The sequence below is a fragment of the Camelus bactrianus genome, chromosome 15, assembly GCF_048773025.1.
Source record: "Camelus bactrianus isolate YW-2024 breed Bactrian camel chromosome 15, ASM4877302v1, whole genome shotgun sequence".
Classification (NCBI taxonomy): domain Eukaryota; kingdom Metazoa; phylum Chordata; class Mammalia; order Artiodactyla; family Camelidae; genus Camelus; species Camelus bactrianus.
This window is the reverse complement of record NC_133553.1, coordinates 66,669,572-66,682,107: the sequence shown is the minus strand read 5'-3', so window position 1 is coordinate 66,682,107 and position 12,536 is coordinate 66,669,572. Positions and strand designations below refer to the sequence as shown.

Sequence of the window (12,536 nt, the reverse complement as noted above, 5' to 3'; positions counted from 1 at the left end):
TTTCTGCTTATTTTGTTGCTTTGTTTCTTTCACACAAGGATTCCTTGTGTGACACCTTTTTAACCAATATAAAAATGCCCTCAAATCTCTAAATATTTTTGACAGATGTGAATAGGGATGACAAATAAATGACTGAATAAATAAAAACAAATTCTGAGGGAGAAGTAAAGCTCGAAGATACATATTTGGAATTTTTAATTGTACAGATATATTTAAAACCCTTGATCTAGATGGGAACCAAAACATTCCAACATTTCAAAACACTCAAATGTGTAGTTTACTGTACAAGTATAGCACAATAAAGTTAAAAAAAAAAAAAAAAAAAGGAAAAGAGATTTAAACCGACCCTTCACTAAAGAAGAAACACGGATGGCAAATAAGCACACTAAAAGATGCACATGATCATTAATCATTAGGAAAATGCACATTAAAACCACAATGAAAGGGAGGAGGAGGTAGCTCAAGTGGTAGAGTACGTACTTAGCATGGAGGAGGTCCTGGGTTCAATCCCCAAGACTTCCTCTAAAAATTGAAACAAACAAACAAACAAACAAACAAACCTTTCCCACCCACCCACCCCCGAAAAAACAACAAAACCACAATGAGACATCTTAATATATCTAAAATGACTAAAATTTTTAAAACAAAACCCAAAAAAACTGGCAATACCAAGCTCTGGCAAGAATGCAAAGCAACTAGAACTCCTATACACTGTGGGGAATGCAAAATGGTAGAGCCACTTTGGAAAACAGTTTGGCACTTTCTTACAATGTTAAACATACAGTTACTATATCAGCCAGCAGTCCCACTCCTAGGTATTTACCCAAAAAAAATGAAACCATCTGTCTACTTAAAAACCTGTAAATAAGTGAAATACTGCTCAGCAATAAAAAAAATTTAAAAGAACATACTATTGATTCATGCAACATGTCTGAATCTCAAAAGCATGTGTGAAGTTAAAGAAGCCAGATTCAGAAGTCAACACACCATAATTCTGAAAGGCAAAACTACTGGGACAAAAATCAGACCAGTGATTGCCAGGGACTAAGGAAGAGAGAGAAAACTGACTACAAAGGGGCACAAGGAAATCTGGGGGAGGGGGTGATGGTAATCAAATGTGTACTAGTCTTATAACTGTATATATTTGTCAAAGCTCATCAAACTGTGTATCTAAAAGAGTGAATTTGGCTGTATTTAAATCATACCTCAATAAACCCAACTTTTAAAAAAATGAGTTTAAAATATCAGAAAATGGAGACTGAAAACTCCTGAAAATTTCACTTAATTGGGAGCAAAATATTAAACGGGGCCATAGCTGGAGGAGAAGAGAAGATGACACATTAGTATTCAAGTTGCTAGAGATGTTAAGTTCTAGACTGTGACCAAGAATGAGTAGGAGAAAATTGGGAGGAGTGGAGGAAAGATCTCTGCAGGTTAGATCAAAGATCCAAGAGTTTCAGATGCTGGATAGGTAATGTAAGCTAAAGTGAAAGAAATTAAAAGAGGACAGTGCAGCAAGAGCTATAGTTTTCAGTAAATAAAAAGGAGGTAATTTGGATGCCAGCAACAAGGATGAAGGAGCAGAATGACCAGGAGAAAAGAGGGGAGAGAATTAGAAAGTAACATAATGCTCCACCTATTCTGAGGAACTCAGGTATAAAGGCAGAAGTGAAAAGCTACAGGATCCATCCATGGTTTCTATTTTATAATACAGGGACAAAAGGGAGACATCTATTTTTGGACTGTGCTCGACCATAAACATGCCCTCAGAGAATTTTAAACTATTTAGGGATTACCTCTGTATTCATTTCCTAGGGCTGCCATTATGAAGGTGCCCAAACTGGGGAGCTTAAAACGACAGAAATTTCTTCTCTCACAGTTTTGGAGGCTAGAAGTCCAAAATCAAGGTGATGGCAGGGCCATGCTCCATCCAAAGCCTCTATGGGAGGATCCTTCCTTACCTCTTTTATCTTCTGGTAGCCCCAGGCATTCTCTGGTTTATGACAGCCTAGCTCCAATCTCTGCCTCTGTCTTCACATGGCTGACCTCTTCCTGTGTGTCTCTCTTCTAAGGATACCAGTCATGTTGAATTAAGGGCCCACTCTACTCTAGTATGATCTCATCTTAATTTAAATAATCGTATCTACAATCACTGTTTCCAAATGAGGTCACATTCTGAGGTACTGGGGATTAGAACTTCAACACATCATTCTGGGGGACAATAAAAATCCCCCTTCGATTTAATGGTCACAGGGTACTGTGCTTTTTCTGGTCAGGGTTTCTCTTAACACCTTTCTCTTGGCAACAGTAGAACTTCTTCCTCCATATCTTGCATCTATTGGATAGTAACTGCAATTTAGGGGAAATTGAAGGTACTAGAAGAAATCTAATAGCCAAGTTATTAGTAATCAACCTTAAATATTTAAGGTAAGGCTGCATTTTTCCTCCAACAAACATATATGAGTTTTTTCTTTCCTATCTGTTCACAATTTTTCCATTTCTTCTGAGGTTATTACTATGTTCTAGGTCAGTGGTTCCCAAAGTGTGGTCTGAAGATCCCTGGGAATACTAACACCCTTTCAGTGGGCCTCCCTTTTCTAACAATGTATTAATTAAGGCCAGAATTTCTTCACATACTTAAACCAAAACAATACATCCCAGTGGACTAAATGCAGAAGCAGATATAAGAATCCAGTTATGATAATTTATGCTAATTTTATATATCAATTTGGCTGGGCCACAGGGTGCCCAGATATTTGGTTAAACATTCTGGGTCCATCTGTGAAGGGGTGTCTGGATTATGTAAACATTTGTCCATAGACCCAGTAAAGCAGATTGCCCTTCCCAATGTGGGCAGGCCTCATCCAATCCATAAAAGGCCTGAATAGAACAAAAGGCTGAGCAAGAGAGAATTTGCTCTCTCTGGTCTGAGCTGAGATATCAGTCTTCTCCTGCGTTTGGACTCAGACTTGAAGTGGAACTTACACCACCAACTGGCCTGGTCCTTGGACCTTCAGACTTGGGCTGGAACATATACCATCAGTTGACTGCTGGTTCTCAGGCCTTCAGATTCAGACTGGAAATATACTATCAGCTCTCTTGGGTCTCTAGCTTACAGATCTCAAGAATTCTCAGCCTCCTCAAAGACTAGGAATAGACTTACCATATGACCCAGGAATCCCACTCCTGGGCTTGTATCCAGAAGGAAATCTACTTCAGGATGACACCTGCACCCCAATGTTCATAGCAGCACTATTTACAATAGCTAAAATATGGAAACAGCCTAAATGTCCATCAACAGGTGACTGGATAAAGAAGATGTGGTATATTTATACAATGGAATACTACTCAGCCATAAAAACCGACAACATAATGCCATTTGCAGCAACGTGGATGCTCCTGGAGAATGTCATTCTAAGTGAAGTAAGCCAGAAAGAGAAAGAAAAATACCATATGAGATCGCTCATATGTGGAATCTAAAAAACAAAAACAAAAACAAACAAACAAAAACAAAGCGTAAATAAAGGACAGAAATAGACTCACAGACAGAGAATACAGACTTGTGGTTACCAGGGGGGTGGAGGGTGGGAAGGGATAGACTGGGATTTCAAAATTGTAGAATAGACTACACTGTATAGCACAGGGAAATATACACAAAATGTTATGATAACTCACAGAGAAAAAAATGTGACAATGAGTGTGTATATGTCCATGAATAACTGAAAAATTGTGCTGAACACTGGAATTTGACACAACCTTGTAAAATGATTATAAATCAATAAAAAATGTTAAAAAAAAAAGAATTCTCAGCCTCCATAATCACACAAACCAGTTCCTTATAATATGTATATTTGTGCATATATATTTATGTATGTATATGTTTCCTACTAGTTCTATTTTTCTGGAGCACCCTGTGTAATACATCAACTGTCTTCTACTAAGCCTGACATTAAGGACATATGCAAAAATGTTAAACAATGCCACTGTTTCAACTATTTTTTTCTTTGTTTTAAAAAAGTCACTTTTCATTTTAAAGTATATTTTTATGTTAATATGTAATGGGTTTGTTACTTTTTAAATATTTACTTTTTAGTAAGCAAAACATTGATATAGATAACCCTTATAAATAAAACCTCTTTGAAATACTTTTGAAGTCTGTAAAGGGGTCCTAAGACCAAAAAAAAAAAAAAAAGAGAGAGAAGAAAAAGCAAACTGCTGTTTTATATAATTAAGGCTGCCAAAGATCTATGAGAAAAATGAAACATTAAAGTAGTTCACCTCTTTCCATTCTTCATAGCTAAATCATAATTTTCCATGCTGCTTATCAAAAGATAGCTTGCAGTTACACAAGACATACCTGATCATCCCCAGAACCCCACTGAGCTGTTTTTCTCAAAGAGCCCATGTTAGTATCAGAAATCTGTGTTCCGCTATTGTCTTGATATAATGGCTGTTGCCACACATGACGGGTCAATGGAACAACCTGAAAATCAAAACCAGATTTAAATGAAGTAGTAACACATTTCCTATGGCTAAACAATAATAAACAAAATCTAACATTTAGATTATGTTTCTCAGTTTATAAAACACTTTCACAAATATAATAACATTTCAACTTCACAATCACTGTCCAAATTATTATCTTCACTTAAAAATAAAGAAACAGGGATTCAAGGTTACCTGGTAAGGACTCAACACATTCCAACAAACCACAGCAGTTCCTTAACCTCCAATACTTCCAGAGGTAAAAGAAGCAAATAGAAACAAGCAAGTTACCTGTTTTGAAATCTTATAGTTTGAGAGACCTAAGAAATTAACCTTAATAATAGGAACCAAAATCATCTCACAGCATGGAGAGTGGGAACAAGTGTCAGACATATTTTGTGATATCCGAGGTTGAGACAGGGCCACCCATCATGAAAGAAGGCAATAAAAGCTGTGACTACTGCCCAAGGCTGAAGCAATGCACAAGAAAAAAATCAGAGGCAATCAAACAAAAATGACTTAGGTCAAACACTGGCTGGTTCTAGAGATTTTCTCCAATAACCCTGGAGAGTAAGAACCGGAAGCTTCCAATGTAAGATCTCCTTCTAAAGAAGCAGCCACAAGGGGCAAGGCAGAGACAACCACAGAAACACCAGGCAGAGAAGGCTGCACCAAAAGACAAAACAAAATAACACTCCTGCTAAAAATGAGATTATAAACTATACTTTCGAAATACTTTAAAATAAGAGTATCTCAGATCCTCAGAGATTTAAAAAAAAAGACACCATCTCCATAAAAAAAGAAGAGGTTATTAAAAGTAAAACAGGCAGTTAGGAGTCAAGAGAAGATGAATGCTAACAAAACCACAAAAGTGAATGAGGCTCTGAAGGAAATCCAAGGTCATAAGATTTTTTCCAGAATTAAAACACTGTTACTACACTAACAAAACATTTTTACAGAGTACTTTCAACAATGTGCTTTTGATCATAGAAAGGCCAGCTTAATTTAAAATCTATTCAATAACTGAAGAGATTTCTATGGTGTCAACTCGTCCAAGAGGTTTTTCTGAAAAGGTAGAGCACTATGGGGCACACCCACCTTGCTTCAATGACATTTTTCAACGGACAAAGAATAAAGAGCAAAGAAAGGCATTTTGCAAATTCACTGTGGCAACCTGAAATCCCTACGTAAATAACAATACAGCCAATGTTTTGGCACAGTTAGTCTTCTTTGAGCCCTCCAGGAAAGAAGAATGCCAAAATGAATGTTCAAAATGGCTATTCACTGCAACCAAATAATGCTGGGTGTAGAGCACAGGGTCCTGCCTTTGAAAACAAGTGATTCACAACAGCTTATAATTAGAAAGTTCAATTCATTAGGATATTTGTAGAACACTAATAACACAATATTAAGAAACTAGCACTTTGACAACTATCCCAATGTGTGACAAAAAAGAACACTCACCTCACTTTTATCAGCTAAAAGGAAAAAAAAAAAACCCTCAAAGTTAAAATTAATGTTGAAAGAAAAGTTCTTACTAAAAAGTACGCATTTCCCAGGACTTCTTACTTTTATTACCTACATTCACTGAGAAACTAATTGCCACTACATTGCCATATGCTTGGTCAGTGTTCCTGCCTCTGGACTGTGGTATAACCAAACACTTAAAGGAGGGTTCTTAAGATGAGTGCTTCAAAACTAAGCAAATGTCATCAGCAATGTCATTTCTGATTTGAGATTAAATGCCGTTTGGCATAATTAAACAGTTTCAGAGTCTTCCCCTGAGTCAGTTTTTAATATTAAAAGTTAGTGGTCTTCCAACTATATGCTGTCTATCAAAGAAACATTTAAGATCTAAACACAAAGAGGTTGAAAGTAAAAGGATGGAAAATCATATTTCACCCAAAAAGTAACCAGAAGAGCACAGGAGTGGTGATACTAATTTCAGACAAAATGGACTTTAAACTGAAAGTCTTACAAGCAACAAAGAAGGGCATCATGTAATGAAAATAGGGCCAATTAACCAAGAAGATATAAAAAGTATAAATATTTATGCACCAAACTCCAGAGTGCCTAAATTAATGAGGCAGATGTTGAAAGACCTGAAGGGAGAAATACACAACACAAAACCCCACTTTCAACAATGCCTAGAACAGCCAGACAGAAGAATAAGGAAACAGAGAAACTGAACAACATTACAGACCAATCATACCTAACAGATATATAAAGAACACTCCACCAACAACAGAACACATTTTGTCAAGTACATATGGAGCCTTCTTTGGGATAGAACACATTTGGCCACAAAACAAGTCTGAATAAATTCAGGAAAACAAATATATACACAATACACAAAATATTTTCCAATCACTAGAAATAAACAGCACAAGAAAAGCTAGACATTTCACAGTATGTGGAAATTAAACACTACACTCTTACCAAATCAACGGGTCAGACAAGAAGTCACAAAGGAAATTAGAAAATACCTTCACACAAATGAAAATGAAAACACAAAATACCAAACTTAAGCAGTACTAAGAAACAAGTAAATGCATATAGTTTAAAAAGGCAAGATCTCAGGTCAACAACCTAACTTGTACCTCAAGAAACTAAAAGAGGAACTAATCCTAAAGCAGGAAGAAAGAAGGAAATAATAAAGATTGGAGCACAGATAAATAAGTAGTCAACAGAAAAAAAAAAAATCAGTGAAACTAAAAGTGGCTTTTTTTTTTAGAAGATCAACAAAAGTGACAACCCCATAGCTAGACTGACTAAGAAAAAAGGTAATAAAAAAATTAAAACAAATTAATTAAAATTAAAATTAATTAAAACAAACTTCTGTACGTAAAAAGACACCACCAAGATAGTAAAGAGGTAATCCATAGAATGGGAGAAAGTATCTGCAAATCATATATCTGATAAGAGATTAATATCCAGAATATATAAAGAACTCCTAAAACTCCAAAAAAAAAAAAAAATTAACAAATGGGCATTGAACTTGCAGAGACATTTCTCCAAACAAATACAAATGGCCAATAGGCACATGAAAAGATGCTCAACATCACTAATCATTAGAGAAATGCAAATCAAAACTACAATGAGCCATCACCTCACACTCATCAAAGATGGCTACTATCAGAAAAAGAGAAAATAACAAATGTTGGCAAGGATGTGGAGAAACTGGAACTCTTATGTAATGCTGGTGGACTACAAAATGATGCAACCACTATGGGAAACAGTAGGGAGGTCCTCAGAAAACTAAAAATATAACTACCATATGATCCAGCAATTCCACTTCTGGATATATAACCAAAAGAATTGAAGGCAAGCTCTCAAAGAGATATTTGCAAACTCATGTTCATAGCACTACTATTCACAATAGCCAATAGGTAGAAGCAACCCAACTGTCTTATCAACTGATAAAGGGCCAAACAAAATATGATACATACATACAATGGAAAATTATTCATCCTTAAAAAGGAAACTAATATTGTCACATGCTACAACATGGAAGAACCTTGAGGACATTAAGCTAACTGAAAAAAGCCAGGCACAAAAGACAAATACTGTATGATTCCACATGATTCCACTTAAATGAGGTATCCAGAGCAATCAAATTCATAGAAACAAAAAGGAGAATGGTGATTGCTGGGCTAGGGTGAGGGAGAATGGGAGTTGCTTAACAGAGTTTCAGTTTTGCAAGATGAAAAGAGTTCTGGACATTAGCTGCACAAAAATGTTAATGTTTTTATCATTATTAAACTGTATACTTTAAAATGGTTAAGATGGTAAATTTTGTTTATGTCCACAATTAAAATTTTTAAAAAAACTTTCAATCCCCAGATTAAAAAAATTGCTCGATAACAAACCTGTTTTACAGGAAATACGAAGGGAATGTCTTCAGGATGAAAGCAAGTGACTCTAGAGAGTAATTCAAATTTATGCAAAATAAAGAATCAAAGCAATTTTGCAGGCAACTGCAAAAGATAGTATAAATGCATATTTCTCCTCCTTTCTTCCCTTCAATCATCTAAAAAGCAATTGTATGAAACAATATATATCTAATTGTACTTTGGGGCCTATAACATATAGAAATATATTTGACAACAACCACACAAAGGAGGTCAACAGAAACAGATCTGTATTGGAGTAAGGAAATGACACCAGATGAAAACTCAAAAGAAGGGGAAAAATGAAGAGTACAAAAAAGGGGACAAAAGAAGATTATAACATGATAAATTCTACCAATACCTACTTGTCATTCTCCCTTCTCTAAGATTCCTCAAAAGACGTATGATAAAAGTATTAACTATAACAGTATATTACTGGGTATATAACATATATAGACATATGTGCAACAATAATAACATTAAAAGGGGAGTAGAAAATGGAGCTATATAGGCATAAAGTTTCTATATTTCACTGGAACTAATTCCTAGTGAATATGAAGCAGGTTCTGATAAGTTAAGATGCATATTGTAAGCCCTAGAAAATAACTCAAGAATTATAATTTTAGAAATCATTAGAATTAAAATGATATGAGAGAAAGATACGTACTTAGTACAAAAGGTGGCAATATAAGGACTAAAGGAACAAAAAACATGAGACATACAGAAAATAAAAAGCTAAACAGCAGATATAAATCCAAACATATCACTAGCACTTAATGTAAATGAATTAAATGATAAAATCAAAGGCAGTTAGACTGCATGAAAAACAAGATTCAACTACATACTGTCTACAGGAGACATACTTTAGGCTGAAAATACAAACAGGTTGAAAACAGAAGGATGAAAAAAAGATTTACCACGAAAACAATCACAAAAGAGACAGAGTGGCTACAGTAATATAAAGAAAAAAAATCAAAACAAAGGTTACTAAAGATAAAGAGGGACACTTCAGAATGATAAAAGGGTCAATCCACCAAGAACACGTAACAATAAAAAATATGCACCTAACATGAGAGTCCCAAAATACCTTAAGTAAAAACCAACAGAAATGAAGGGGAAAAGAGATAATCCAAAATAATTAGACTCAGAACTAAACTTGCCAAAAGTGGATGGATCAAGATTCTGTGTGTGATTCTTAAAATACTAAAAAAAAAAAAAAGAAAGAAAGAAAGAAAAGAAAAGAAAATCAGAACAAAAGTCAATGGCTTTACTATATACCAGCAATGAACAACTGGAATTTGAAATTAAAAACATACTACCATTTACATTAGCTCCCCCCAAAATTAAATACTTAGGTATAAATCTAACGAAATATGTACAAAATCTATGTGAGGGAAGCTATAAAACTCTGATGAAAGAAATCAAAGAAGAACTAATTAAATGGACAGACAGCCCATGTTCATAGTTAGAAAGACTCAAGATGGTCAACATGTCAGTTCCTCCCAACATGATGTATGGATTCAATACAATTCAAAATCCAAGCAAATTATTTTCTGGATATTGACAAACTGGTTCTAAAGTTTACCTAGAGAGTCAAAAGACCCAGAAGAGCCAACAAAAAATTGAAAAAGTCAAAGTGGGAGAACTGATACTATCTGACTTAAAGACTTTCTATAAAGCTACAAGTAATCAAGACAGCGTAGTATTGGCAAAAGACTAGACAAACAGATCACATAACACAACAAAGCCCAGAAATAGACCCAGATAAATAGAGACAATTTATCTTTAACAAAAGAACAAAGGCAATGTAATGGAATAAAGACAGTCTTTCCAACAAATGGTGCTGGAACAACTGGACATCCACATGCAAAAAGTGAAACGAGACACAGATTTTATACCCTTCACAAAATTTAACTCAAAATGGATCATAGATGTAAATGCTGAATGCAAAACTGTAAAAACTATAAAACTAGTAGAAGATAATATAGGAGAAAACCTGGTTGTCCTTGTGTATGGGATGACTTTTTAGGTACAACACCAAAGGCACAATCCTTGAAAGAAATAATTGATAAGCTGGACTAACCAAAACTGAAAATTTTTGTTCTGTGAAAGACAATGTCAAGAGAATGAGAAGACAAGCCACAGACTGGGAGATAATATTTGTATAAGACATATCTGATAAAGGCCTATTAACCAAAATACACAAAGAACTCCTAAAACTCCACAACACAAAAACAAACAACCCAGTTAGAAAGTGGGCAATAGATCACCAAAGAAGATATACAGCTGAAAAATAAGCATATGAAAAGACGTTGAACATATTATTAGCATACAATCTAGTAATCAGGCTCCTTGGGACTGACCCAGTTAGACTGAAAACATATGTCCACATAAAAACCTGCACAGGAATATTTAGCACAGCTTCACTCATAAGTGCCAAAACTTGAAAGCAACTAAGATATCCTTTAGTAGGTGAATGGATAAATAAACTGTGGTACATCCAGACAATGTAGTATTATTCAGCACTAAAAAGAAATGAGCTACCGAGTCATGAATAGATAATGGAGAAAACTATATTGTAGTATAATGGTGGATACATGCCATTATACATTTGTCAAAAACCATAGAATGTACAATACCAAAAGTGAACCCTAATGTAAAGTCTGGCTTTGGATGTGAACGTAGGTTCATCTATTGTAACAAACGTACTACACTCTGGTGTGGGCTCTTTGGTGTGGTGTGGAAGAGGCTGTGCATGTGGTGTGAGGGAAGGAGGTAGAAGGAAAATCTCTGTACTGTCTGCTCAATTTCTCTTTGAAACTAAAATTGCTCTAAAAAATAAAGTCTGTTTAAAACAACCAAAACAAAGCTCTGCTCCAGCATGCAGTGAGGAAATCATCACTCCCATCTCCACAAAAAGAAAAAAGCTGAACAAATTAAAAATCAACAAATCTTCTTACATCCATCAAAGAACTGAAATCAAGGGCAAGCCACAGTCCCCAAAATTGGAGAGACAGACAAGCAGATACAGAGAATCACAACTCAATGGAACAGAATGCCAGAAGCAGATACCACCATGGGGACCAGTACTAGGGTAGGAAAGGCTAAATTGTAATTGACAAATTGCCAGTGAGTCAGGGTAGACAACCCTGAGATCAAAAAAACTCTAGGGAAATAGTCATAGAGGGGCTCCCATACTTTTACGAATTTTACTTCCAGGAACTATACCAGATTCCGACAGTTAAGATCAGAGAAAAATCTCCTTTTGCTTTCAGCAGGGGGAGGGGAAAAAAGCCATTCTAAAATAAGTCCAGCGCATTTTGTTCTTAACAAGGCCTGACCTCAAAAGAAACTATTTCACCAGAGCCTAAGATTTTACCAAAGACTAAGTGAGGCAGAAGAAGGGAAATTACCAACTCCAGCCCCCTTCTAGTTTTCCTGTCTCACTTAAGGGAAAAACAATGAGAAACCCTAGTGAAGACCACAGCCTAGGGAAAGACTAAGACCTAATAACAGGACTATAGAACACCTCCCCTCACCCACTACCTTACCACTACATCCATAGGTCTCTGGATAACAGGGGGCTACGAATGAAAGAACAGACCTTACTTAAGAAGATGTCTTTAGGGAACCCAAAGACACCAGAGGAGTCAAAAACAAGGTCACCAAAGGAAATTTTAGCCTTTGACGCCTTCAGCTACGGCAAACAATAAACACAAAATTGCCTCTAACCAGATAAACGTAAAACTGCATACCAATGGTCTATTTATTTTAGTTCCTTCCATATCATATTTATTCAGTACATGTCTGGCTTTCAACAAAAAATTACAAGACATACTAAAAAGACAAAAACAAACAAAAGTTAGTTCGAAGAGATATCTTCAAGGCATCAGAACTAGCCTTAGATATGGCAGAGATGTTAAAAGTGTCAGTTTGTAAAGATGAAGATTCTGGAGATGGATGGTGGTGAAGGTTATAAAGCAATGTGAATGTACTTAATGTCACTTAAAAATGGTTAAAATGGTAAACTTTATGTCATTTACATGTTACCACAACTAGAAAAAATAAATAAATCAAGATGAAAAAAAGAAATGAGCTACAAAACCATGAAAAGACACGAGGAAGAACCTTAAATACAATGCACACTGCTAAGTGAAAGAA

At 35.4% G+C, this 12,536-nt stretch overlaps 1 protein-coding gene across 3 annotated transcripts in view; it reads right to left on the bottom strand.

The window, feature by feature from the left end:
• The window catches only part of ALMS1 (ALMS1 centrosome and basal body associated protein), a 137,236-nt gene that overhangs the window by 118,652 nt on the left and 6,048 nt on the right, over positions 1-12,536 (bottom strand). For 2 of the 3 annotated variants that reach the window (XM_074341320.1, XM_074341322.1), the window contains exon 2: positions 4,358-4,483. The exons of the other annotated variant lie outside the window; for it this stretch is intronic. In XM_074341320.1, the coding sequence (XP_074197421.1) occupies positions 4,358-4,483 (126 nt within the window). The remainder of the gene's footprint in view (positions 1-4,357; positions 4,484-12,536) is intronic. 3 annotated transcript variants of the gene reach the window in all.